The 27,239-nt window shown below is 42.8% G+C and overlaps 1 protein-coding gene across 1 annotated transcript in view; it reads left to right on the forward strand.

Moving 5' to 3' along the window:
- Positions 1-26,050, forward strand: part of cnn3a (calponin 3, acidic a) — a 70,644-nt gene extending 44,594 nt beyond the window's left edge. The window contains exons 3-7 of the mRNA XM_041208136.1: positions 9,228-9,294; positions 10,624-10,761; positions 18,447-18,563; positions 19,449-19,595; positions 21,521-26,050. Coding sequence (XP_041064070.1) covers positions 9,228-9,294; positions 10,624-10,761; positions 18,447-18,563; positions 19,449-19,595; positions 21,521-21,874 — 823 coding nt within the window. The 3' untranslated portion in view covers positions 21,875-26,050. The remainder of the gene's footprint in view (positions 1-9,227; positions 9,295-10,623; positions 10,762-18,446; positions 18,564-19,448; positions 19,596-21,520) is intronic.
- Positions 26,051-27,239: the final 1,189 nt, after the last annotated feature.

The raw sequence follows: 27,239 nt of genomic DNA on the forward strand, positions 1-27,239 counted from the left end.
TGATTTGGGCTTAAATGTAAGGGGCGTGATCAAGAAGTTTGTAGATTACATGAAACTTTATAGGGTGGTGAGGAGGATAGCTGTAAATTGAAGAAGGATATCAATGGACTAGTCAGGTGGGCAGAGCAATGGCAAATGGAATTTGCAGAGAAGTGTGAGGTAATGCACTTGGGGAGAGCTAACGAGACAAGGGATTACACTATGAATGGTAGGATCCTGGAAAGTACCGAAGATCAGAGGGATCTTGGTGTGCATATCCACAGATCCCTGAAGGTAGCAGGGCGGGTAGATAAGTTGGTTAAGAAGGTATATGGGATACTTGCCTTTATTAGCCAAGGCATTGAATACAAGAGCAGGGAGGTTATGCTGGAACTGTATAACATGCTGGTTAGACCACAACTGGAGCACTGCATTTAGTTCTGGTCACCACATTATAGGAAGGATGTGATTGCACTGGAGAGTGGAGAGGAGATATACCAGGATGCTGCCTGGGCTGGAGGGTCTGAGCTATGAGGAAAGATTGGATAGGCTGGGGTTGTTTTCCTTGGAGCAGCAAAGATTGAGAAGGGACCTGATCGAGGTGTATAAGATTGAGGGGCATAGATAGGCACTTTTTCCATTAGTAGAGGGGTGAATAATCAGGGGGCATAAATTTTAAGGTATGAGGTAGAAGGCTAAAAGGAGTTGAGAAATTTTTTCACCCAAGAGGGTGCTGGGAGTCTGGAATTCACTGCCTGAAAGGTGGTTGAGTCAGAAGCTCTTGTAACATTTAAGATGTATTTAGATATTCACTTGCATGGCCATAGCTTCCAGGGCTGTGGCCAAGTGCTGGAAAACGCGATTAGTGTAGTCAGATCTTTGTTGACTGGCACAGCCAAACTGGGCCGAATGGCCTCCTTGAAACATCTCAGAACTTGTGTTGTAGCACCTTGCACATCCTCTGGGTACCCCAGAGCACTTTACAACCAATTAAGTATATTTTGTAATCATTGTTGTAAGAAATACAGCCCTCGTTTACACAATGATTTCCTCCTATTTACATTTCCGTTTGCTATATTCAACCACCCTTGTTTACCATTCTTTGATTTGTGATGAACTGGTTGTCTGTGCTGTTCTAATTTATATAATGGAGCACTTGTACAGTAAACCAGTAATTTGCATTCTGCATTATCACTACCGCAATATCACTGCCTGTTTTAACTAAGTTCAACTAAGTGCCCTTTGTTCTGCCATGGATTCTGCATACACTTGTGTACAAACAACATCAATTATGCTCCAGAAGTAAGCCATTGTGAAGCACTTGGGACACCCCTGAGGACACAGCCAGTGTACTTGAGTCTGTGACCCTGAGACCCTGTGGAACTGGGAACTATGATGGGGGAGGGCAAGCGGTTGAAGATCTGAACAAGGGTCCCATGGCAGAACAAAGGGCACTTAGTTGAACTAGTTAACATAGGTGGTGATATTGTGGTAGTGCGGATGACCAGAGGTGGTGAAATTTGGAATGTGCCTTGAGATTTTCATAGGAGTGGATAGTGTGACTGCATTTAGGCAGAGTCATTGTGGATGGTGAGGGAGAGGGGAAGATGATCCAAGCTGATTCGGCCAATAATTAACATCGAGCTAGTGATCGATATGACAACGAAGTTGATTGCACAGCCTTGGTTGAGGGATGATAAAGTTGAGTGATGACGAGCAAACTGGGAAGTCCTGAGGAAAGAACCAGGGGAATTTAGATAAAGGCTGAAAATCGCTTCATAGTGAAAAGTTTATTGGTACAAAGGCTATGGGAGGAGACCTTGGTGAAAATATCACTTGGGGCTTTGGAGGGTAACAGACAGACAGAACTTTAAAAGAAAGATAGGTCTGTGTGGGTGCAAATGAGGTACTCAAATCTGAAGTTAGTGTTTTTTTTTAAATCACTGAAATTCACATTTGACATGGGGATCTAAACAAAGGAATAAAAAATTACTAGAAATATGTAGGGGAGACTCAAAATAGAAAACTCCAGTTATAAGACATAGGAGCAGAAATTAGGCCATTTGGCCCATCGAGTCTGCTCCACCATTCAATCATAGCTGATAAGTTTCTCAACCCCATTCTCCCGCTTTCTCCCCATAACCTTCGATCCCCATACCAATCAAGAACCTATCTATCTCGGTCTTAAATACACTCAATGACCTGGCCTCCACAGCCTTCTGTGGCAATGAATTCCATAGATTCACCACTCTCTGGCTAAAGAAGTTTCTCATCATCTCTGTTCTAAAAGGTCTTCCCTTTACTCTGAGGCTGTGTGATCGGGTCTTAGTCTCTCCTACTAATGAAAACATCTTCCCCACGTACACTCTATCCAGGCCTTTCAGTATTCTGTAAGTTTCAATCAGATCCTCCCTTATCCTTTTAAACTCCATCGAGTATAGACCCAGAGTCCTCAAATGTTCCTCATGTGTTAAGCCTTTCATTCCTGGGGTCATTCTTGTGAACCTCCTCTGGACCCTCTCCAGGGCCAGCACATCCTTCCTGAGATACGGGGCCCAAAATTGCTCACAGTATTCTAAATGTGGTCTGACAAGAGCCTTATAAAGCCTCAGCAGCACATCCCTGCTTTTATATTCTAGTCCTCTTGAAATGAATGCCAACATTGCATTTGCCTTCCTAACTACCGACTCAACCTGCAAGTTAACCTTAAGAGAATCCTGGACTAGGACTCCCAAGTCCCTTTGCGCTCCAGATTTCTGAATTCTCTCCCCATTTAGAAAATAGTCTATGCCTCTATTCTTCCTACCAAAGTGCATGACCTCAAACTTCCCCATGTTGTATTCCATCTGCCACTTCTTTGCCCATTCTCCTAATCTGTCCAAATCCTTCTGCAGCTTCCCTGTCTCCTCAATACTACCTGTCCTTTCGCCTGTCTTTGTATCATCTGCAAACTTAGCCAGGATGCCATCAGTTCCTTCATCTAGATCATTAATGTATAAAGTGAAAGGTTGTGGTCCCAACACTGATTCCTGCGGAACTCCTCTAGTCACCGGCTGCTATCCTGAGAAGGACCCCCTTATCTCCACTCTCTGCCTCCTGCCAGATAGCCAATCTTCTATCCACGCTAGTACCTTGCCTCTAACACCATGGGCTCTTATCTTACTGAGCAGCCTCCTGTGCGGCACCTGGTCAAAGGCCTTCTGGAAGTCCAAGTAGATAACATCCATTGACTCTCCTTTGTCTAACCTCATTACCTCTTCAAAGAATTCTAACAGATTTGTCAGGCATGACCTCCCCTTGATGAAACCATGCTGACTTTGCCCGATTTTACCATGCACTTCCAAGTATTCTGAAATCTCATCCTTTAATAATGGACTCTAAAATCTTAACAACGACTGAGGTCAGGCTAATCAGCCTGTAATTTCCCATCTTTTGCCTCACTCCCTTCTTAAACGGGGCTTACATTAGCGATTTTCCAGTCCTCTGGGACCCTCCCTGACTCCAGTGGTTCCTGAAGGATCACCACTAACGCCTCCACTATCTCTTCAGCTATCTCCTTCAGAACTCTGGGGTGTAATCCATCTGGTCCAAGTGATTTATCCACCTTCAGACCTTTCAGTTTTCCTAGCACCTTCTCCTTGGTAATGGCCACCATACTCACCTCTGCCCCCCGACTCTCTTGAACTTTGGGGATGTCACTCGTGTCTTCCACCGTGAAGTACCTATTCAGTTCCTCCGCTATTTCTTTGTTCCCCCACTACTACTTCTCCAGCGTAATTTTCCAGCGGCCCAATGTCCACTTTTGCCTCTCTCTTACCCTTTATATATCTAAAAAATACTCTTGCAATCTTCTTTTATATTACTGGCTAGTTTACCCTCATATTTAATCTTCTCCCTCCTTATTTCTTTTTTAGATGTCCTCTGTTGGTCTTTGTAGGCTTCCCAATCCCCTGGTTTCCCACTGTTCTTCGCCGCATTGTATACTTTCTCTTTAGCTCTTATGCTGTCCTTGACTTTCCTTGTCAGCCATGGTTGCCTCGTCCTCCCTTTAGTATGCTTCTTCTTCCTAGGGATGAATTTTTGCTGTGTCTCCCAAATTACTCCCAGAAACTCCTGCCATTGCTGTTCCACTGTCTTTCCTGCTAGGCTCATCTCCCAGTCAATTCTGGCCAGCTCCTCCCTCATGCCTCTGTAGTTGCCTTTATTCAACTGTAATACAGTTACATGTGATTCCAGCTTTCTCCTCTCAAATTGCAGGGTAATTTCTATCATATTATGGTCACTTCCTCCTTCACCTTAAGCTCTCTCATCAAATCTGCCTCTTACACATCACTGAATCTAGAATTGCCTGTTCCCTAGTGGGCTCCACCACAAGCTGCTGCAAAAAGCCATCTCGTAGACATTCCACAAATTCCTTTTCTTGGGATCAACTACCAACCTGATTTTCCCAGTCTACCTGCATATTGAAATCCCCCATGATCACCGTAACCTTCCCTTTCTTACTCGCCTTTTCTATCTCCTGGTGTATATTGTGACATCCTGACTACTGTTCGGAGGCCTGTATATAACACCCATTATGGCTTTTTTACCTTTGTGATTCCTCAACTCTACCCACACAGATTCTACCTCATCTGACCCTACATCATTTCTAGCTATCAATTTAATTTCATTTCTTACTAACAAAGCAACCCCACCCCCTCTGCCAACCTGCCTATCTTTTCGATAGAATATTTAGCTCCCAGTCTTGATCCCCTTGCAGCCATGTCTCCGTGATGCCCACCAGTTCATACCTGCCAATTTCAATCTGCGCCACAAGCTCATTTACCTGATTTCGTATACTGTGTGCATTCAGATACAACACCTTCAGTCCTGTATTTCCTGTCCCCTTTCTCATTGTCGTCCTTTTATCTGATGTGCTTGAAGTTAGATTCCTGGATCTTTCCAAACACTCTGTCCTATTTTGTGTTCTGGAGCCTTTAATAGCCTCTCCTGGGCTCTCCTTTCTTTTCAGTTTTTTCATAATTTTCCATGAAGTTGAATCCACCACCCCCCCCCCCCCCCCACACTCTAACCTGCTGCTTTGTTTCCCATTAGTCATACTTCTTGGAGTTTTACCCTTCCCCGCCCCTCCCCACTTTCTAGTTTAAAGTCCTGTTGACCACCCTATTTACCCTTTTTCGCTAGAACATTGGTCCCAGATCGGTTCAGGTGGAGACTGTCCCAATGGTACAGATCCCTCCTGTTCCAATACTGGTGCCAGTGCCCCATGAAATGGAACCCCTCTTTCCCGCACCACTGCATTAGCCACGTGTTTACTTCCCTTATTCTCGCGTCCCTATGCCAATTGGCATATTTTCTCGGGCAGTAATCTGGAGATTATAACCTTTGAGGACCGGTTCTTTAATTTAGTTCCTAATTCCTGATAATCCCCAAACAGGTCCTCTTTCATAGTCTTACCTATGTTATTTGTCCCGACATGGACCACAACAACTGGATCTTCCCTCTCCCTCTCCAATATCCTTTCAAGCCGGTCAGAGATGTCCCTCACCCTGGCACCAGGCAGGCAACATACCATTCGGGACTCTTGATCCTTCTTACAAAGGAAGCTATCAATTCCCCTAATTATAGAATCCCCTACAACTACCACTTGTCTTTTTGCTCCCCCCTCTTGAATGGCCTCCGGTGCCATGGTCAGCTGGCTCATCCTCCCTACAGCCCTGTTCCTCATCCACACAGGGAGCAAGTACCTCATAACTGTTGGACAAGGTCAAGAGCTGAGGCTCCTCTGTTCCTGAACACAGGATCCCTCTACCTGCCTCACTTGCAGTCACACCTTGCTGACCCTGACCACTGACCGGAATTGAGGTACTTAATCTACTGGGTCTGACCGCCTCCTGATACAAAGCGTCCAGGTATCTCTCCCCCTCCCAGATGTGCCGCAGCGTCTGGAGCTTGGACTCCAGCTCGTCAGTTCTGAGCCGGAGTTCCTCCAGCAACCCAATATGCTGCAGATATGGTCACTGCGGCTCGCAATGGGATCTGCCAGCTCCCACGTCGTGCAGCTACAGCACATCACCTGCCCAGCCATCTCTACTTAGATAATTAATTTATTAATTAGCTTTGCAGTGTTTTTGTTTTTAAATTTGGTGCAGATTTCCTACCAACCAATCAGGTCACAGCTTTCCTGTGATGTCACTTTTTCAGTTTTGGCTTCAGTTACTCTGTGCCCCGAGGTCACCGCTCCGGTGCTCCTCCCTCCAAGTCTGCTCCCTAGAGACGAGGCCGTGAATCCCCGAGGTAAGCTAGATTTATACTCACCGCTCCGGTGCTACTCCCCCCGAGTCTGCTCCCTGGAGACAAGGCCGCGAATCCCTGAGGTAAGCTAGATTTATACTCACCGCTCCAGTGCTCCTCCCTCCGAGTCTGCTCCCAGGACTTACTCACCAATCAACTGCTTTTTCTTTAAAATCCACAGAAGAGTGTCCCTCGTAGGTCTGGTGCACTCCCGAAGGCATTGCCTCTTCCTCTCTCTTTCAGGTTTGAGGAGGAAGGAGGGATGGAAACACTACATCAATGTAATGTTTGGGGCTATTCTATTCTTTGACACTGGGTCCTCCTCGATTCCCACCTGAGTCGCAGTGGCTGTGATGACTTCTCCCAGAATGCTTCAGTCACTTCTCACCACTGCCCTCTGTTGGATTTGGGCCTGTTTTGCAACAGGGGAAGTTGCTGGGTTACCTGTCAAAGATATAGTGATGCCTCATTCTTTAAATACAGCACATTGCCACTAGGAGAAACCAACATCATGGGGAAAGTTGCATTCTTTGAACCTACCTAGAGCCAGCCTATTTTTCTTTTAGATGTTTACAAGTGCTTTGGTGTGGCTATATCCATAAATATTTTAACCAAATTGGACAAACAATGAAGAGAGAGAGACTTATTATGTATAGTGCCTCTCCCCATCCCAGGATGTCCCAAAGCACTTTGACAATCAAGCAAATACCTTAAAGTGTAGTCGCCATTATAATATAGAAAACATGGCAGCAATTTTACACACAGCAGGGTAAGATTGTTTTTTCCTTTGGTGTTGGTTGAAGGAATATCATAATAAATATTGGGCAGGATACTAGAAGGACTCCCATTCTCTTTGGATAGTGCCATGGAATCTTTTGCATTGACCTGAGGGGACAGATTTAAGCTCCATTTTAATGTTTTATCCAAAAAATAGCACCTTCCCAGCGCAATAGTGTGCTGGAGTGGCAGCTGACATTATGTGCTTGAGTCCGGGCTTGGACTTGTACCCAAAAATCCCTGACTCAAGGTGATACCTAATAAAATGCATATATGCCAGCTTGTCCAAGTAGCTTCCCAACTAAGCCAAGTCAAAGAGGGATGGGTTGGGTGTAATTTTGTACGTGGAGAATGAATAGCATTCAGAACACAAGGAAAACGGGACCTAAAGGAAGCAACCCAGTATTTTTAAAAATAAAAGGGGAAAACTGAAAATGCTGGAATTCTGAAATAAGAGCAGAGCAGCAGCATCTGTTTCTACAAGCTTGCTGAAATTCCTGTTTGTCAGGAATTTAAACTGCTGAGATAAAAGATACACAGGGTACACCTGTAACATTGTTACTTGTCTTCACTGTTGCTAACTGACTGAGTGCAGCAATAAGTGGGGTCAAGATTGTAGAAGCAACTCTTGAGAATGTGATTTTGTAGGTCAGCTCAGGATAACTTGAATGGAAGCAAAGGTGTCCAGTGACCATGCCTAGTGAAATATACGTTAATTTTGCAAAGTGGTTTCTAATGTTGAGATTATTAATATGGAGACGAGGAAACCAGTAATTGACTATCCATTTGAACATTGATAAGATGGTATCCGTTAATGGACTCTAATCCTAATGGTCTTTAATTTCACCTCTCTAAACTTGCCCGGATTTCATGAAGCCCCGCCCCACTTCCTGGTTTTCCTCAAACCTGCATCTGATTGAACTTGAAGCCACTTTCCATCTTGACAGTCTCCATCTCCTCTCTGGGACTTCTGGTGTAGGTTGTAGCGACACGTCACTAAGGTGACATAGCTGGAGGATTTGAACAAGAAGGTTTTTTTTATGGCATGCCTTGTCATGTTGGATGGTTTGATTTGATGTAACCTACTATGCTTATTTCCTTTTGTTAGACATGCTTTAAAATAGGCAGTGTCTCCTGTGCTGGGCCTGAATATCATGCTGTGCTGTTTATATTGGTGCAATGGGCACAGTGTTTATTACACACGGTCTGGGAATCCGGCGTGCTGTTAAAAATTGGTTTTGAGCTGCTCACAACAGCTTCCTCACAACAGCTTCCTCAGAACTTCAGATGGAAAACTTTAAACCCTTAAACTTTTTTTTCTCCCAAACAGGATTTCATGTCGATTAACGCCCTGTGCTGCTACCTCAAATGGCTTTTGATTTCTCCCAAAGAAACCAATCGGTGCTCAACATTATCATCGATAAATTTTATTCATCCTTCTTGATTTGAAGCATCTGGAGTGTTTCCTACCAGCATGTGAAAATCCAAAATTTACATTTTTAATATGGCAGAAAAATGCCTCTTTCAAGGGAATTGTCTAAACGCAATAATGGAGGATGGGACAGTTGCAGGCACATGTTTCTTGTGGGATTTCTTTCCAAAATTCATCTCCCTTTCCCTCTATTTTGTTAATCCAACCTAAATTGCAAAATAGGCCAGTTGCACAAATAGGAGACAGTACCTTGGAATGGTGAGTCCCCGACCCTGCTCCAAACTCTATAGTTTTGAGGTGATGCACTCTTGGGTTGGCTAATTTTGAACTCCCTGCGGTTCTTAATGAAAAGCTGCAACCACAGGAGTTGGGTAAGCAGTTTGGTTTAACCTGCCTGGTCTGGTATCCGTTTTGATTCTGGATGTTGATCTGGGGCTGTTAGTTTGTAAACAGATGGCTGCTAATTTCTGAAGTTGGGTGACCATTGTTTTGTAGCCCTACACTGGCTCATTGTTTGCTTTTCTCCTGGTTAGCTCCATTACTTGCTTGCAGGACAGTAAACTATTTTGGAATGCACTGTGTGAGCAGAGGAATGCCATCAATTGACAATGTAGCAAACTGCAGATTGTAGAGCCTAAAATGGGTTAGCAAGTCTTTATTTAATTAAAATTTTTGGCATCAGTGCAGAATTGTTTCATTCGCATGGTCAGAAACTGCACTAAATCCTCCTTAATCAATTTTTCAGGCTCATGAACAAGCTACAACCCAATTCAATCAAGAAAATAAATGAATCCAAATTAAACTGGCACCAGGTAAGAAATTATTTCTTCAAATTATTTTTAGCCGGTTCACCCTGACTTACGTTGGGTGTCTGATTTTGCAGGTGTTTTCAGTGTCTTGGTCTGTAAAACTGAGCAATGTGCAAATGATTTGGGCTTTGAGCTACCCAGTGCTGACCCTGGCACATGTTCTCATCCAATGTTCTCACATGATTTGGATTGGCTGGGATATTTTCTGGGATATGGTTGAATAACTTGCAGACACTTTGCGGTGAACAGCCAGTTGGACAGGGTACTGGGAAGGTGCCCAGTGAGCAGTGTATGAGTGTTGAGCTCTCTTAGTTGGTTCCCTTTCAACTCCTTTCCCTGACATTCCGATTGGAAGATTGCCAAACAGTTGCTGGGCTCATGTCAACCACAGGCTCGGGAAGCAGTGCTGTTTTAATTGGGCTGGTTCAGCATCCTGTTTGATTCTGGATGCCAGTCCAGAACTCTGTTTTATAAAAATATAGTTGCTAATTTCTAAGTGCCGTTCACTTGTAGTCTTACTAGGACAAAGTTTTTGAATTGGTAAATGCCTTTTCTATAAAGCTCTGTGTGGCAGTACAATTTACTGTCCTCCAGGAAGGTATTTTGAAAATGAAGTATGTGAACAAAGGAATATTAGGGTACTTTACGGCACAGAAGGACTCTATTCAGCTCATATGCCAGCTCTCTGTGGAACCGTCTGGCCATGCCTGCTACCCCCTGCTCTACCCCTGTAGCCCTGCAAGTTTATTTCCTTCAAGTGCCCATCCAATTTCCTTTTGAAATCATTGTCTTTGCTGCCACAGTGGGTTTCAGGTCATTACCATTCACTGCATTTTTAAAAAGAATTCTTTGCATTCCCCCCAGATCTCTTGCCCAAAATGTTAAATCTATGACCCCCCTCAGTCCTTGTACCAGCAGCTTTTTCCTTGTTGTCTACCTTTACCCAAACCAGTTGTCATCATCGTGTACACGTCCTGTTGAATCTCCCCTCAATTTTCTTTGCTCCAAGGAGAACAGACCCACCTTCTCCAACCCTGTGGTAGATTTCCTCTGTGCCTTCACAAGGATCCTTGTGTCCTCCCGAAAGCCTGGTGACCAGAACTGGACTTGATGTTCTCATGTGACTGGGTTTTCTGTGGTGCCCTTCATTGTTGAATAACCTCTTGATACTTGTGAAGAATCACCAGCTGGTGAAGCATGTCCCAGCAAACCTACAGTGCATTGAGAAGGGTGGGGATGGTAGAGAATTTGATGTATGAGTCAAACTATAGGTCTTTCAGAAATGGGCTCTATATTGTACATTGTTTAACAGATTGGTTTATTTTTCTTCAGCTGGAGAATATTGGTAACTTTATTAAAGCTATCCAGTCCTATGGGATGAAGCCACATGACATTTTTGAAGCAAATGATCTTTTTGAGAATGGGAACCTGACTCAAGTACAGACAACGCTTTTGGCGCTTGCAAGTCTGGTAAGTGCTGTCCAACCTGGGAGGTTAATCATGGATGCTTGTTGTGCAGCCCAGATCGCAAGGTTCAATCAGATGTTTATCGTTGCTTGACTTGGTGTTGGCACTCTTGCCTTTGAGTCAGAAGCTCATGGGTTCAAGTTTTACCCCACACTTCTCTGGATTGATTTGGTGGGCAGAGGCTGGTTCACAGTGGGACGTGTGGAAGACTTGAAGCAAGTATTGTATTAATTTGGTGGTGGTGGTGGGGGGCCCCACAGAGGACAGCTAAATTAGAACATCGTGAAACAGTTCCATCATTATATTTTTATTTGCTTTAAATAATTTTATTGGCTCTCCCTCTGGCTAGGTGAGCACTCTGCAGCCAACGCACTGGGCAGGCCTCAAACCTGGCCCCCCAACTACTAGCAAACCTGTGACCAGGAAAGGCCAGAGTCTGCCTACCTGATGTGACTCCCCATCTTTCCTGCTCCCTTAACTCCTCCACTCACCTCTGCCCCCAGCCCTGCAGATGGGAAACAGATGTGTATATGGAGAGTTCAGTGTGAGGAGCAGGGCTGGAACCTGTCTGTCCATGTGCTCTTTAAGGGGGTGGGGAAGAGGGGTTTAAAGGGCCTTACTTGCCTATGAGTTTGAGTAAGTGGTTGCTGCTTTGAGGTGTAACTATCTGAAGTGATGTTGACTGGAGCACTTGTAGCTGCCAGTGTTTGCTGGTGGCTGGGTGGGCGGAGGAAAAATGGAAGGTAAAGGAAGCCCAACAATAAAGCTGAAAGAATTGATGAGAGAGGTGGGGGATGGCAAGGGAGGTCTGGAATGGGTGATGGGATGAGTTGGGGATGGCATAGGAAGATAGGGCAGGAGATACTCTGAAAATGTGTTTTTCCTGTACCTGTGGCCAGTAATCCTTTCTTTGACTCTTTGGCACTGTCGAAACTCCTGTTATGCATCACTAACTTACAAAGTGAGCTCCAAATCAATGGAGGCTCCATCTATGAAAGCTGTTAAATTTGACCAAGCATGCTAAGTTTAAAACACAACTTTCACCATCATACATCAATCTGCATGCCCTAGATGAATCTTGAATTATTTTGGAATGCCCATTCCTTACATATGGATGAGTGTTCACTCTGGTCCACCTGGTTTTTGTTCTGCTGCTGATCTCTCTTTTTCTCTTTTCCTCCCCTTCCTTGCCTGTTTCATATTTTCCCAAATTCTTTTTCTGCACTGGTAATTCTTGAATATTCAACAGCAAAATCAAAATTGCTTATCTTCAGATAGATCAAAATCTGGAATGTTTTCCATTACCCTCTGTCTTCTACACACTTTCCTCCCCCGCCATCCCCTTCCAGTCTTCCCTGCTAAATGGCAGTGGTTTTGCTTTGCATTTATTTGGGTTTAATTTTCCCACCTCACTCTTTGCATTGCAATATTTTAAAGAGCCAGGCTGCTATAGGTTTTAAATCATTTAATCTTTTAGTCATTTTGCTCAACTTTGGCATTGATTATTGAAGGAAAAGAGTACCACAAACACTTGAATGAAGTTACAATTAGAATGAACATGAAAAGAATGGCTATTGGAAAGCATTGGATCAGATGTGGACAGTCGGTAGCTGCACTGAGGAAATGCTGAACTTTTGTATAGATCTGTTGTAGTTAGTCAACAGTAAGTGAGACCAAAATATGCTCGGTTGCTTAAAAGACTTAAACTAAGACGGATTGAAAATGTCTGAATTTAAAAATGCTTCAGGAAATGTTGATTAGACTGATAGAACATGAGAAGTGGTCGTTCTAAAGAGGTTTACGTGAGGACCACTGCTGTTCACCATTCACAATGATTTGGATTCAGGAATTGGAAATACAATTTCAAATTTTGCACATGACACCAAGTTCGGTTGTACAGTTACTTTGGACTGAATTCAAATACAAGATGACAACTTTCAGAATGGGTGTGTGAAAGGCAAATTAGTGAAATTTTAGTAGGAGCTTTCATAGTCCTTGGAACACAGGAGTCTAAGTGGTGTGGTTGAGCAAAATGCGGTCTAGGTTACACATCACAATTCATTAAAAGTAGCAGTGCAAATTAACAATACCATAAAATTATAAATAGCACTATGGTTCATTTCTAGAGGAATAGAATTAACTTCTCTGCATTTCATGTTAAACTTGTGTAGAATCTTGGGTAGACCATACCTAAGCACCGTTGTCAGCATTGGTTGTCCCTCGTTTCATTTCTTTGTATACTGCAAATGTGAGCAGAGCTGGTTCCTGTCTCAAGAAATCAGCGAACTGCGCATGTGTGGCTAGTTCCTGGCTGGTGCGTGCACAGAAAGCCCAAGGCCCACTGAACTGTTGTGTGTGCGTGTGCGTGCGTGAGCTGCAGGAGGCTTACGAGGACGCTAGCGTTTGTTGTCCACTTGGTCTACTCATCACATCCAGAGGATGCGAGCTGCCATACAGGAGTGTGCTGACATTAACTGCTTTGTACACTAGGACTTTTGATGACTTGCAGAAGGTCTTCATTGTCAAATACTCAATGCTATAGAAGACTGAGCTGATGCAGCTGGCCTGGTGTTGGACCTCCTCATTAATAGTCACTTTTTGAGAGAGGTGGCTGCCAAAGTATGGGCAGTGCTCAAAATGTTTCGCAGTTTCCCCTTCCAACTTATGGGAGCTGGAATATTTCACTGATCAGGTCAGGGTTGATATGAGCATTTGAATCTGGCAACATTCAAAGGCTGGCTGAGTCACTTGTATGCAGAACTGAAGAGATTTGAGAGTGGTTTTCAAATCTGGCGCAGAGTGGACAATGTCACTGCAGTCATCCGCAAACTGTACATCATGCATGTCTATGGTCGTCAGTTAGTTTTGGCACTGAGGTGATTGAGGCTAGAGTTTCCATCTAGGTGGTGTTTAATACTGATGCCAGAGGGCAATTGATTGTTGAGATGAATAGCCATTGTCAGGTAGATTGTAAATAGTATGGGAGTTATATCTCAGCCTTGCTTGACACCAGTCTGGATTTTGGAGGTGCCTGTTTCAGATCTCCTATGCAAGTTGATTGCAGTCCTATCATGAAGCATTTGCAGGTTTGTGATTACATTTCTTTGGACATTCAAATCTCTGGATCACAATCCAGAGCCTCATGCTTTACTGAGTCAGATGCTTTGCTCGGACCAGTGAATGTAATGAAGAGTTCATGGTGGTGTTCTCGACGACGTATTTTTCTTGGATTTGTCTGGTTACAAAGCCCATGTCAGAGGTTCCTCCGGAAGGTCGAAGACCACACACTATCCTTCTCTTAGAGGATCTCCTCAGCCACAGGAAGTTGGCAATTCAGGCGGAACAGTGTCAGGATTTTGCCTGCTACGGACAAGTAGGGAAATAGCTTGATAGTTTCCATGGCATGATTTCCCATTGAAGGTGGCTCACCCATGGATTCTACCACAGGGTGCTGGAGGATAGGGGCATAGCCTGGAGAGTATCAGCTGTCACTGTGGATTCTTGGTTGAGTTGCTGGAAATATTCTTTCTAGCATTGATGGATGGCATTGTTATATTTAAGAAGAGAGATACCCTTGCGAGAAGGGGAATTTGTTCATTTGACCTTGGTCTGCAGTTGGCCCTGGTTGTTTTTTTAAAAAAAATGTTCATGACAGTCAGTGTATCTTTTGATTTTTTTTTTTTTCTCTTCCTAGCATATGCCCTTTATCTTCCAGATTTGTCTTTGGGTGTCAGCCTTGAGCTGTTGGCATGCTACTTTCTTGACTTGGGATTGTTTTGCCAGGTGATGAAGGCTGCTTGTTTTCCTTCCAGGCAGTCACATGTTTCTGCATCATTTTTGTGGAACAGTCCTGATGATGAAGATGCTTGAACCTAATAGTCTGGACACGAGCCTAATACAGCTGACTTTATTTGATCCCACTTCTGAAATTGAGTTGGATGTGTGAAGATTTTCCAAATTGGCCGTCAGCTGCGCTTGGAGCTCCTCCCTTTTGATCAAGCAGCCTGACCGTCTTCCTCTTGGACTTTTAGTTCTTGATGTCTTGGTGCTAGGTGGGGGTTTAACACCTACTGAACAAGTTGATCTGTCTGCAGGTATCAGTCCCCTACATGGATCATGAGACACAGATATTGATTTGATCAAGTAATGACGTTTTTATTCTTTCACAGGATGTGGACATCGCTGGCTAGTCCATCCATAATTGCCCTTGAAGGTAGTGGTGAGCCGACTTCTTGAACTGCTGCAGTTCTTGTGGTGTAGGAACACCCACCGTGCTGTTAGAAAGTTCCAGGATTTTGACCCAGTGACAGGGCAGAAACAGCAATTGTAATTCCAATTCAGGATGGTGTGTGGTTTGGAGGGCGACTTGTAGGTGGTGATGTTCCCGTGCATCTGCAGCCCTTGTTATTTTAGGTGTTGAGGTCGTGGGTTTGGCAGGTGCTGTCGAAGTATCCCTGGTGAGTTGCAGAGGGTGCCACGCTTTGATCCAGGATGCCTCTGGTTTTGTATTTTTCCTTCTGGTGAAAGAGTGTGTTTGTTACACTGAGACCATGCTTAATACACACTTTGTCAGCAGGAAGGCACCATTTGCATTGGGGGAAAAGCAGCATGGGAAAATCCAATGGCTCCTCTCCATCAGAGTCACAGCCAATGCTGGCATTAAAGTCTCCCAGCTGCATGGTTTTACCTTTTGGGATGGCAGTGAGGACATCAAGGTCAGAATAGAACTTTTCCTTAACAGCATCATTGGAGCCGAGGGTCAGGGCAGAGACGCTGATGATGGTGGCGTATTGGTTAAAGCTGAGCTGTAGGTGAAGTGTCATGAGTCTCTGGTTTATAAAGTTGCGAAATTTTGGCAGTGCATCCAGGATCCTTTTCCAGATGGCAAAAATCAACCCTATAGGCATGAAGGTCACTGTCAGTGTTTCTTTTCCAGTAGAAAGTATATTCCCCTGCTTGTTTCGTTAGTTGCCCCCAGGAAGGCGGATCTCACTGAGGGCAGTGATGTCAATTTGCTAGTTCACGTGATATGATCACAGTTCTTTCCAGATGGTCACTCTTGAAATTGTCCACTTGTTCTAACATTCCAAGTTACAAAATTCAAAGCTTTCCTTCTTTGACCACAAAGTTGGTGATCCTGCAGGGTGTGGTTCCCCAGCCAGGAGAAGGTGGGACAGCATATTTTTAGGGTACTTTTTCTAGCCCCTCCCCCATTTGGGGTGAGCAGAAGGTATCCTGAAGAGGATTGCTCAGTCACAGATACCTCTGTCCCAACACAGGTGTCCAACCACCTTCATGCATCTGTCGCCTGTGTGTGGGATCTTGATCAGGGACTCCCAGGTTTAGACCCCTGCCTTGCCAGTTCTCCATCGCCACAGGCCTTGGCAAATGGACCCTGGTGTGACTTTGTTTAACATGGGCAACTTGGGGCGGGTCGCCATCATCCACATGATCTTGACAGGTTGTTGGTCAGACATGCCAAATCACGATGACTGGGACAACCACCTCTCAGGAGCTGCCTACTGCCTTCACAGCCGGTGAGATGCACAGTCTTCCTTCGCCTGTTTTGCCTTTTGAGGGCTTTTTGGACTGCACTTTGCATGGCACTACCCCAACCTTGCCTCCATGGATGGCCCTGTCAAGAGCAAGGAGCTCCCGATGGCATTGCTCAAGGGACTGTCAGAGCACAGGCCTCTCCACCATGCCAAGGTGGCAATCCGTGCAAGCACTGTGTACGCAGTTCAGGTCTTCATATTACAAAAAAGATGGAGGCACTGCAGAAGGAGCCAACCAGGTTTACAGGGATGATCCCAGAAGTGAGGTTATAATATTCAGAAAAACTTAGGTTGGGACTGTTGTTTCCAGAAAAGATGTCTGAGGAGTGACCTAGTAAAGGTGTCTCAAATTATGATGCTGTTCAATAGGGTGTATATAGTGAAGAAATTTTCTAGTGGGAGAAGAGTTCAAAACTCAAGGTTATAAATATGAGAGAGTCATTGATAAATCCAATATGAAATTCAGGAGAAATTTCTTTACCAGGGTGGTTAAAATGTGGCATTTGCTACCACGTGGAGTAGCTAAGGCAAATAGTATTTAGTCTTTAAGGGAAAGCTAGCTGAGTACATAATGCAGAAAGGAAAAGAAGACAGGTAGATAGAGTAAATGAATTAGGGTGAGAGGGAGGCTTGAATGGAACATTAAACTGCATAGATCAGGTGGGCAGATTGGCCTGTTTGTGCTGTAAATTCCATGTAAGATGAGGGAGGCAGCAAGTAAAAACAAAAGGAAAAACCCAACAGGTCTGACAGCATCTGTGACGAGAGAACAGTTAACATTTTGAGTCTGTATGACTCTTCAGAGCTAAAGAGAAGTAGAAATGTGGATGTTATACTGTTTTGGGGAGGGGGTGGAGCAGGTAAAGCAAGACAGAACATCAGTGATAGGTGGGGGCTAAGGAGAGATTGACAAAGATGTCATGAACACAAGACAAAGGGGGAGTGTTCATGTTAGTGGTAAGGGAAAAAGGATGTGCTGATAGTGGTATAAAGGTAAGAAAGAATGGTGAATAACAGAACAAGGGTTAACATTCTGAAAGAACAACATGAAACAAGTAACAGATAGTCCTTTTAGGGGGTAGGGTGAGGGGAGGGGGTGGTGGTTTGGGGAAAAAAGATAGAAAGGTGAATAAAACATTTAATAAAAAATAAACACTTATTTGCTTTTTTATTTTATTCATTTTTTATCTCCTTATCCTCCTTTTAACCCCTTTTTCCCCCAACCACCCCACCCCCAAAAGCAGCCATGGTTTTGTTCCATGTTGTTCATTTGAGTGCTGACCCTTGTTCTGCTACTCTCTCACAGTTTGCTTTCTTTATGCCACCATCAGCACCTACCTTAACCCTTACCACTACCATTTATACTCCCATTGTCTTGTGTCCATAACATCTTTATAATCCCTCCTTAGCCCCGCCTATCACTGACCTTCTGTCCTGCTATACCCCCCTTTAAACAGTATAAATTTAAGCACATTTTTCCTTCTCTTTAGCTCTGAAGAAGTCATACGGACTCGAAACGTTAACTATGTTTCTTCACAGATGCTGTAAGACCTGAGATTTTTCAGCATTTTCTGTTTTTATTTCTGATTTCCAATATCCACAGTATTTTGTTTTTAGCAAATGAATGCGAATGTTTAAAGTAAGTTTTTTTTTATGCCATGTAATTCTCACCTTCATGGTTTAAATGAAAAAGCTGGATTTGGTTTTCTTTTTTCTAAGAAAAATTAGCAAAGACAACAATATTGCTGCCTTAAGTGCTGAAAATTGAAGATGGAATGTGGTAAGGTGGTAGATAGCACCAGGGGTGGGTGGAGGGAGTGGGAGGATTCAAAAGACTGATTTTGATTGTACCAAGACATGTAAATTTTGATTTTATATACTAGAAATATTTCTGATTGCTGGAATTAACTTGCAGATTCCAAAGCAGTTCCTTGGCAACTACTTTTGCAGAATTGCATTTTGTCTCCACTCCTGCTTTTACTTAGTCTCTGTGTTCCATGTATAGTTTTGCTGTTAATCTTTGTAAGTTACTTTTCTATATTTGTTCCAGAGGAAACACTGCCTGAACTGTTGGTTTCCTTCTGTTACAGTGGTTTTCATTCACTGTTGCTATACTTGATTTCTTCTGGACAGGCAAAAACTAAAGGCTTTCACACAAGAATGGATATTGGCGTTAAGTATGCAGATAAACAGGAAAGGCACTTCAAGGAGGAAAAACTGAAGGCTGGACAAAGTGTAATTGGGCTTCAGGTAGCCATGACTTATTTTTCGAATTATTTTCAATTGGTGAGGTATTTCTCTCCTTCCCAACACTAATTATTAACTGGAGACTGAGGTCATTCTCAAAGTGAGATTTTGTTGATGAAACTAATTTGTACCTGCTGGATTTTATTTTTTAGTTTTTCATTATTATATCTTGATACAGGGAATAAAATCCTAATTTTCTTGAAAATGGAACAAGAATATTGTAAACAGAATGAGTGACAGCTGCATTTGATAATGGCATGAAATGGTGTAATTGTCAGATGGTTGTATTACTGGCTTCCTGATCAGATGGCTTCTGGCTTCCAGCCGCTACAACGCACAATATTTAGAATGTGTTTCCTCAGTTTTTCTAGGCAATCACTCTCTGCCTGATCAAGGAACCTGGCATCGAGCAGGGGGAGAACTGCTGAAAGCCGCTGCCATCCCCCCCCTTGCTAATTCTCTTGCTGCCCTCACTCACCTTTTGGTCTGTGACCAATGAAGACCTGGACCTCTGGTGAATGCACTGATACCAACAACCACTGCTTCCACTGGTGCCGGCCTCTGAAATTGGCTGGCAGCTCTCAGCGGGTGGGACATCTGCCACCAGAGACCTCGAGAAAGGCCTGCTGGTGGCCACTTAAAAGTGCCTGAAGGGTACTTGATTCCATCCATGAAACTGGTATGGGGTGTTCCCTGCTGGTTCTCTGATCAGTGAGCGAGACCTCTCCCCCCCCGCCCCCCGGCCTGATTAAATCCTGGTCGTGGTCTTCTGAAACGCTACTAGCCAGATTTAATGCTGTCTGAATTCAACTGAATTCAATTTTATTGGGTCACCTGTCCTTAGATGGCATTTGGATGTAGCTGTAAAGGAAATTCATTTAATTTCAGATGGGGACCAACAAGTGTGCCAGCCAAGCAGGTATGACTGCCTATGGGACTAGAAGACACCTTTATGATCCGAAGACTCACACCGAGAAACCTTACGATCAAACAACCATAAGTCTTCAGATGGGAACAAACAAAGGTGCCAGTCAGGTAAGCAATCCTGTGTGTGTGTGTGTGTGTGTGTGTGTGTGTGTGTGTGTGTCTTAACACATTGCAATTAGACTTAAATGTGATCTTTCCCAGCTGAAACCCATGCAAGGGTAACTAATTTTCACCTCCCTTTGTTACAAACTTTCTGTAATCTGCTCAGTTACTGCCCATGATCAACGGCTTATCAGTTCCACACTCTTTCCCCTGCTTCCCCCATGATAAAACTAATGGCTCTGATGAAGGATGATAACGTTGATCTTGGAGGCTGAGTAAGAATCTTTCACTGCTCTGAGTGCTGTAAGTAGTGTGTAATTTAAAAAAAAAAAAGCAAAGCAGCTGAGCTCCAAATCCTGATGGCTCCAGAGACTTCCCCACGCCACCCAACTGAGCAAACAGGAAGTTACATGCAAATATAGGAAATAGCTGGTTTTCCATGCTTTGCTCCACTTGCTGGCGCTTGAATTCATAGTCTAATTTTAAACTGTTCAGGTCAGTGGAGCAAAGCACATCTGGACAGTGAACTGTTGGTTTCTCCCTTCATGATCAATAGGGTTGCCCACAGCGCCTCACTTCACACATTGTCCTGGTTACAGCTAAACTGAGTGGTGAAAGTCTGCAGGAAAACTAGGACTTGAGCGATCGAGCAGCTAAAGGTGATGTAAACGCTGTTTGCTAAATCAAATTATTAGTTGGGAATGTGGAAATCGAAACACAAGATCATCAGCCATGATCTTATTGAAAGGTGGAGCAGGCTCGAGGGGCTGAATGGTTGTCCCCTGTTCCTATTTCTTATGTTCTTATATTTTGATATTCTGGGATCTTGATATGTTGGCGTTCTGTTATGCAGAAGAAAGTCAATCTAATTTTTAAAACAAAACTGTAAAACATTCCATGTGTAGTTCTCGCCTGATGTCTAGCCTCCCAAAAAATCCTGATTTCATCTATAATATGATGGTCAGAGTTGCAGTTTACATGAGTGCAACATGTGGAACTAATTAGATTTGTCATCTTAGCTGAGATATTTTGAGGTACAAGCCATGTGCTACAACAGTTACATTAGAAACTGAATGTCCCAGTGAATGGTATAGATTGGGCAATCTGTGGACATGGCTTTAATTTTTTTTCACTGGAAGGAGCCATCTGGATATTTACTAAATACTGATACTGAAGGGACTTGGCATCTACCTGTAAACATTTAGTTAGTCTTTATGGCCTAGTCGGCCTCCAGCTGGTAAGTGACTGTACAGGATGTGAACATTTATACCTGTGCAATGGCCAGTCTGTCTCAGGTGGCTGATAGTGCTGCTTAGGATGTTTGCAGTTAACTGGGGCCTCATGTTTTCCTGACCCACATCTTCTCCTCTCACCCCAGCTTCTTTGGTGCCTGCAAAGAAATGGGCTGCTGAGATTGGAACATGCATTTTTAACAAACTGCTCAGCTCCTTTTGAACAACAGTTTCGAATTTCCCACGCTCTGCTATCCTAAGAGTCATCACGGCTCCCCAGACTGCAAGACTCTTGAATTCTTGGATTTTAATGAATGTGTGACAGACTCCAGTGACTGTGGTGCTGTACTCAGTCTGTTTGTGTGGATTACTCACATATATACTATAGCTCCGTCCTGAACTCCAAACAGTGGCCTACATTCATCATCTTGCCCTGGTTATATTCAGTAGTCTTTGTACAATATTTTATTGAGCCATTTATGAAGAGCAGTGGGTGGTGGAAGACTCTGCCTTTAATGAACCTAACTCTGGGATTTAGATAAAATCTGGAGGTTGCGTTTCAGGTTTTGGCAATCACCTTTCTCATACTCTCTTTTTGCCAAAATGTTAGTCACTATTTCAGACAAATTATCACCCATTTCATACCTGTATTAAAACTCTGTTCACGTGCATATTCCTATCCCCTCCTGCTCTCTCTAGGCTGGTATGACAGCCCCAGGTACCAGAAGGCACATCTACGATCAGAAAGTGTCGACGGAGAAATGTGACACTTCGACAATATCGCTGCAGATGGGCACTAATAAAGGGGCGTCTCAAACAGGCATGACTGTATATGGTCTTGGACGGCAGGTGTACGACTCCAAATATTGTGCCACCCCAACTGAGCCTATAATCCACAATGGAAGCCAGGGAACAAATGGTTCAGAATACAGTGATGGAGATTACCAAGGTGAATATCCAGGTGAATACCCTGACGACTATCCCCTGGAATATCAGGATGAGTACCAAGGAGATTACCGTGGTGAATATTCCGATCACGGTGTTGATTATTAATGAGCAGTATTATGACCCAATACGCCTTTGTGAACTAGCTAGACAGCTTTGGTTTTGCTACACAGTCTTCCATGAATTTAAAGGTCCAAAAGATTGGATTGCTGCCTTTTCCGTGCACAGCTAATCCATAAAATCAGTATTTTGCTGTCTTGCTTTTCTATTCTTTATTGCCACTTGCTGGTAACAGTAATTACCATTTTTTATGTACTGGAGATAATTCAGTTTCACTTTGACTTGAAAGAAAAATAAACGAAAAACATTTTTAGAAGTCGTGCCTGGTGCCTTCCCACCGTTTAAAAGTTGTTGTTTTTGACTTTAATTGCCTCCTTCTTACACAGCATGTTTGATTGGATTTTGGGAAGCTGCCAGAAATATTGCTAAAATAGGACTTGGTAATTTTCCTTTAAACAAACACAAAGCATGTTTGCTGCACCAAGTTGCTGTCAGCTATGATGTAGTGACAAATGTTAAGAGCTGAAACCAGTATAAATGTGCATCTACAGCTAGCCAGTTGTCATATCCTTTAGTCTTATGATTTTTGTTCTAACTTTCATAACCATTTTGTATGGAACCAATGCCTTTTCAAATACACAACCTAAAGCGAACACAAAACTATGAAGAAACCTTATTCCTGGATAATGGCTCTTCTAAGGTTAGAAATGAAATGGCCCACGACAGCTACAAGTAAGAAAAGGGGCAGTTCCACATTACTGTGTTATGGGGCCCAAAGCGAAAGTACTGGGGCACAAATCTTAAATAGTCAACCATGCCTTAAACCTTTACATCCTGAACTGTTAAAACAATGAAACTAGTTATGCAATATGTAGGGTAATAAGTTTAAAACAATACATTTTGATGTAATGCATTGTTTAGAATTATTGGGATGTTGTATGTGCAAAGAGGCAAAAATTTGTGATTGAAAACTGAAATCATTCTTTTCATTACATTAACCAAATGAAGTGACTGAAACGATTGAATAAATATCTGTACTAAAAAGGGACTTTACAAAATGCAGTGCTTTTATCCATTTTTGCTCTAGATTAAATGTATTTTACTTATGTGCCATATTTTATCCATGTAGGAATTCTCTCCTCATTTTTGTATTTATTGCCATTTTCTTTGGCATAAATGTCTTTGTGTATGGTTCATTTTTGTGAATAAAAATTGCTATAGAGACATCATGTCCACATAGTGATGATTGTCCATTCCTTTTTTTTTGGCTTGTATCTTGTTGTTGTCCATGCCTCGGGTACATTTTTCCATGTTAAAATGCTTTATAACAAGTGTTTAGATTTGATTATCTCAAAAGTGAATGATCTGTTTCTGTGCAAATTTCAGTTTACTTATAACTGATCCACACAATGCTCTTATTATTTTTTTAAAAAAAAGGAATGTAAAGCAACCTTTCATTACAACGTAATCAAGATTGATTTTTGCAGTAATTGCTAAATCAGTTACTGATTTGATTGCTGAAGTGAATCTCTCAATTTGTCGCCGTGATCAAACCCTTAAAAACCAGAATATTGAATCAAAAATGTTTCCAATCTTATTTCTAAATAAAATTGGATTCACTTTCATGTTTTACCGTTTGGAACAGCAGTGGGTTGGGACTGTGTTCAAAGGTTAAGAAAATCGTGCTTTAAAATGTCAGTGTCTCAAGAGTTACTTCTGTACTACACAGTTCTTACTGAGCAGTGGTTACCCCACATAGAGGCATGTATGTTGGGCCTCAGGAGCAGGAGGAAGTTTGATGGAATTAAATGCAAATATAAATCATTACTACATATTTCAATCAGTTCCGCACTTTATACTGGTGAGTAGTTGTTGGCCAGTACAAGCCAGAATTACTAGTCTAAAATCACAACAGCACCCCATTTAGTGGAGAATTAAACTGTTTGGGTTCATTGGAAAATTTATCAGTGCAAAGCAATTTAACATTGGCACGAACATTGCACTGGTAAATGCCCTGTAAGAAAATGGGATCCAATCTGACTCCAGAGGAAAATACAAAGAGACACTCCCTAGAAGTGGGTAGGCTTTGACACAATATGGATGGTAAATCCAGTGCAGTGTCATATCTGATTTTTAAAATGTAGGAAAGTCTTGTCACAACTGTACTGGGCATTGATGAGACCACACCTGTATTGCATTCAGTTTTGATCTCCTTATTTAAGGAGGGATATATTTTCATTGCGCCTTCTCTGAACTGCCTCCAATGAGGAAAAGTTGAACATGTTCAGCCTATACTCATTGGAGGGAGGTGATCCCATTGAAGCATTAGATTCTGAGGAGGCTTGACAGGGTAGATGCTGAGTTTGTTTCCTTTTGAGGGAGAACCTAGAGCTAGGGGGCATAGTTTCAGATCAAGGGGCTGCCCATGAAAGACAGATGAGGAATTTCCTCTCCAGGACCTTACTCTCTACCCCAGGGACGACTGGGTCATATAGTAGAGGTCGAGTTAGAGTTTTGATCAACAAGGGAGTCTAGGGTTATGGGGGACTGGCAGGAAAGTGGAGTTGTGGTCATGAGCCGACCAGCCATGATCTTATTGAATGGCAGAGCACATTTGAGGAGCCATATAACCCAGGTATGTCCCTATTTCTTATGTTCTATTTGAACATTCAAGTAATCAGAACCTTCTTCCTATTTTCTAAACTTAATGGCCCAGATCTTCCAATTTGGATCGGAAGCCCCATTTCCGACCATGATCAGACAAAATATGCACCCTTCCAGCGATTATTTCAGGGTAGTCTTCTGATGGAGGATCCTTCACATTCGACTCAGTGCAGCAAACCTCGTAAGGAACAGTGCAGAGAATCTGTGAAGACATGCCTCCCTTTTTATTGCAGCACCAGCTGCCATGTTCTGATTAAACACAATTTAAATGTCCCAAAGCATCTTTGAAAACAGCTAGGGTGAGATTTTGTGGGTAAGGTGTGTAAGGGGGCAGGGTGGTGGGTGCATGAGTAGGTAGGGGGTGGTCGGGTCAAGTTGGGGCTGGGGACTAACCTGGTCACGGGACCCAGATGAGTTATTTGGTGGGGGTGGTGGCAGTTGTATAGTTATCTCTGTTAGACTAGTTTTTTTTTTCCTAGGTAAGTATGCTGGCAAGTTAAAATCATTAAGTCTCTGGGGGAAGCAGGGGAATTGCCCATTGGGCAATTGGCCATCACAATTTCTGGTCAATTCCCATGCATTTGGAATTCTGAGGGGTCAGTAGTGCATCTTCTGGGGTTTGTCCGGTGTCTGGCCAGAGATCGGAAGATCTGGGCCTATGTTTTCAACTTTTAGGAGAGAACTCTGTCCTGTCTACCCAGGCATGCACACAGCTTAACTTCTGGGTGAGACTTTTGCAGCCAGCCATGCTAAATGAAGCTGTGCCTAGCTGGAACTTGAATGCAGTCACTGGTCTCGAACTGCAATGTGGATACATCCTTATTGAGAAAACCCAAGTCTTTTTGTAAGCTAATTGACAATCTTTTGTGACAGACTATTTAAATATTAAGTACTGGTCAAGCACTCAGTTTTCACCATTACTAAAGCAACTATTGGTGCTCATTTTGTACTAAAATTATCAGAGCAAAGAATTTGAGTATAGCCTGTTTATCTACAAACATAGGCATAACAGGATATGGTACGTAACTAAAACACATTCACATTCATAGTGTCATCGAGTCTAACTGCGGTACCATCTTCCACCCATAACATTAACAGGTTAGAATATTATGTGCAGTATTGCACTGCACACTATAGGAAGGATATTGAGACTTTGGAGAGGATACAATGTAGATTCAATGGATTGCTGTCTGGGATGACGGAATACAAGTGTGAAGAAAAACTTGGCCCTTTTTTGTTGGAATAGTCCAGATTTTGGGGTGTTAAAAGCTTCTCTAAAAATGGATGGATCAATGTAGATTGAGCCAAACCTTTTCAGTAGTTGGGTTGGAACTGCTTTGCGAGGCTGTGAAATGCGCAGTTGGGAGTTGGTGATTGAAATAGAAACCATGTTGACACAAGTTGTGAGGTGACTGAAGGGAAATGGAAACAGCAGGCACAAGGGATTAGGGACTGCTGTTTAGGTTGACACAACACCATATTGCACAGGTTGGACTGAATGATCTGCTTCTGTATCATAATTTCTATGTAACACTTGAATAAAACAAATGAAAAACTAAATATATGGCCTGTTTTTGTTTTAATTCTTTCATGGGATGTATGTAGGTGTACTTGGCAAAGTCAGTATTTATTGCCCATCCCTAATTGATGGGTTGCTTTGTCCTGGATTATGTCGAGCTTCGGTGTTGTTGGAGCTGAATTCCTCTAGACGAGCGGAAAGTATTCCACCACACTCCCAGCTTGTGGATGGTGAACGAGCTTGGGAGTGAGGAGTGACTTGCCACAATATCCAGCCTCTGATCTGCTATTATAGCTGTAGTCTTTATGGCTGCTCCAGTTACTTTTCTGGTCAGTGGTGACTCTAAGATGTTGATGGAGAGTTTGACCATAGTAATGCTGTTGAATCTAAAGGTTAAGCTAGATTCGCTTGTGGGAGCCTTTCACTAATTATCAGCCCAGTCTTGAAAGTTGCTCCGTGCAGGCATAGATTGCTTCATTATCTGAGGAGTTGCAGATGGAACTGAATACTATGAACTATACTCATTTGTTTCCCAATTTAATCGTACTGTTGTCTACTACAAAAATAGTGCACTTACAATGGGTAAAGAAGGAACAACATGCTTAAATTTCTATTCCAGCCAGGGAATAATAGATAATTCTCCCCAACTAATGCAGTGTTTTAATGCAAATCTCTTTTTATCTAAACACAGCAAGTATGGTGATAATTTGGTGATGAAAGCAGCTGTTGGAATCATACACTGGATTTTTAGCTTGCATAATGAAAACCTCATTTTTGAAAGATATTTTTCAAAACTTTGTCACTTTGTTTTATTGGTTGTCATTTAAAACTGCATGCAGGAATTTTAAATGGTCAGGACCAACAATCTTTCCAAAATCAAGTATTGGCATTTTAATTAAGACCCTGCATTCTGTTGCTGGTTATTTTCGTAGTTGTATTTGTGCTTCAAGTTCTGTAGCACAGTAAGGCATTGTTACAGCTCAGTAGTTGGGAGCCAGCCAACTCCATTATATAGCTTACAGAAGTGGTAAAATTAAGAGTTCCATTTTCTTTCCGATCTAGAAGTAATGAAGCTAAACAATGCATCAATTGTTAAATTGTCCCAAGCTGTGGTAAACACTTAACAGCTGAACTTCAAGCCATTGCTGTTTCTAACTGGAACAAAGTCCTATTTTTAAATGCATACGGATTCCTACGTTAGTGACTTCACTTCATTGGCTGTGAAGAAGT

The sequence above is a fragment of the Carcharodon carcharias genome, chromosome 16, assembly GCF_017639515.1.
Source record: "Carcharodon carcharias isolate sCarCar2 chromosome 16, sCarCar2.pri, whole genome shotgun sequence".
Lineage (NCBI taxonomy): Eukaryota > Metazoa > Chordata > Chondrichthyes > Lamniformes > Lamnidae > Carcharodon > Carcharodon carcharias.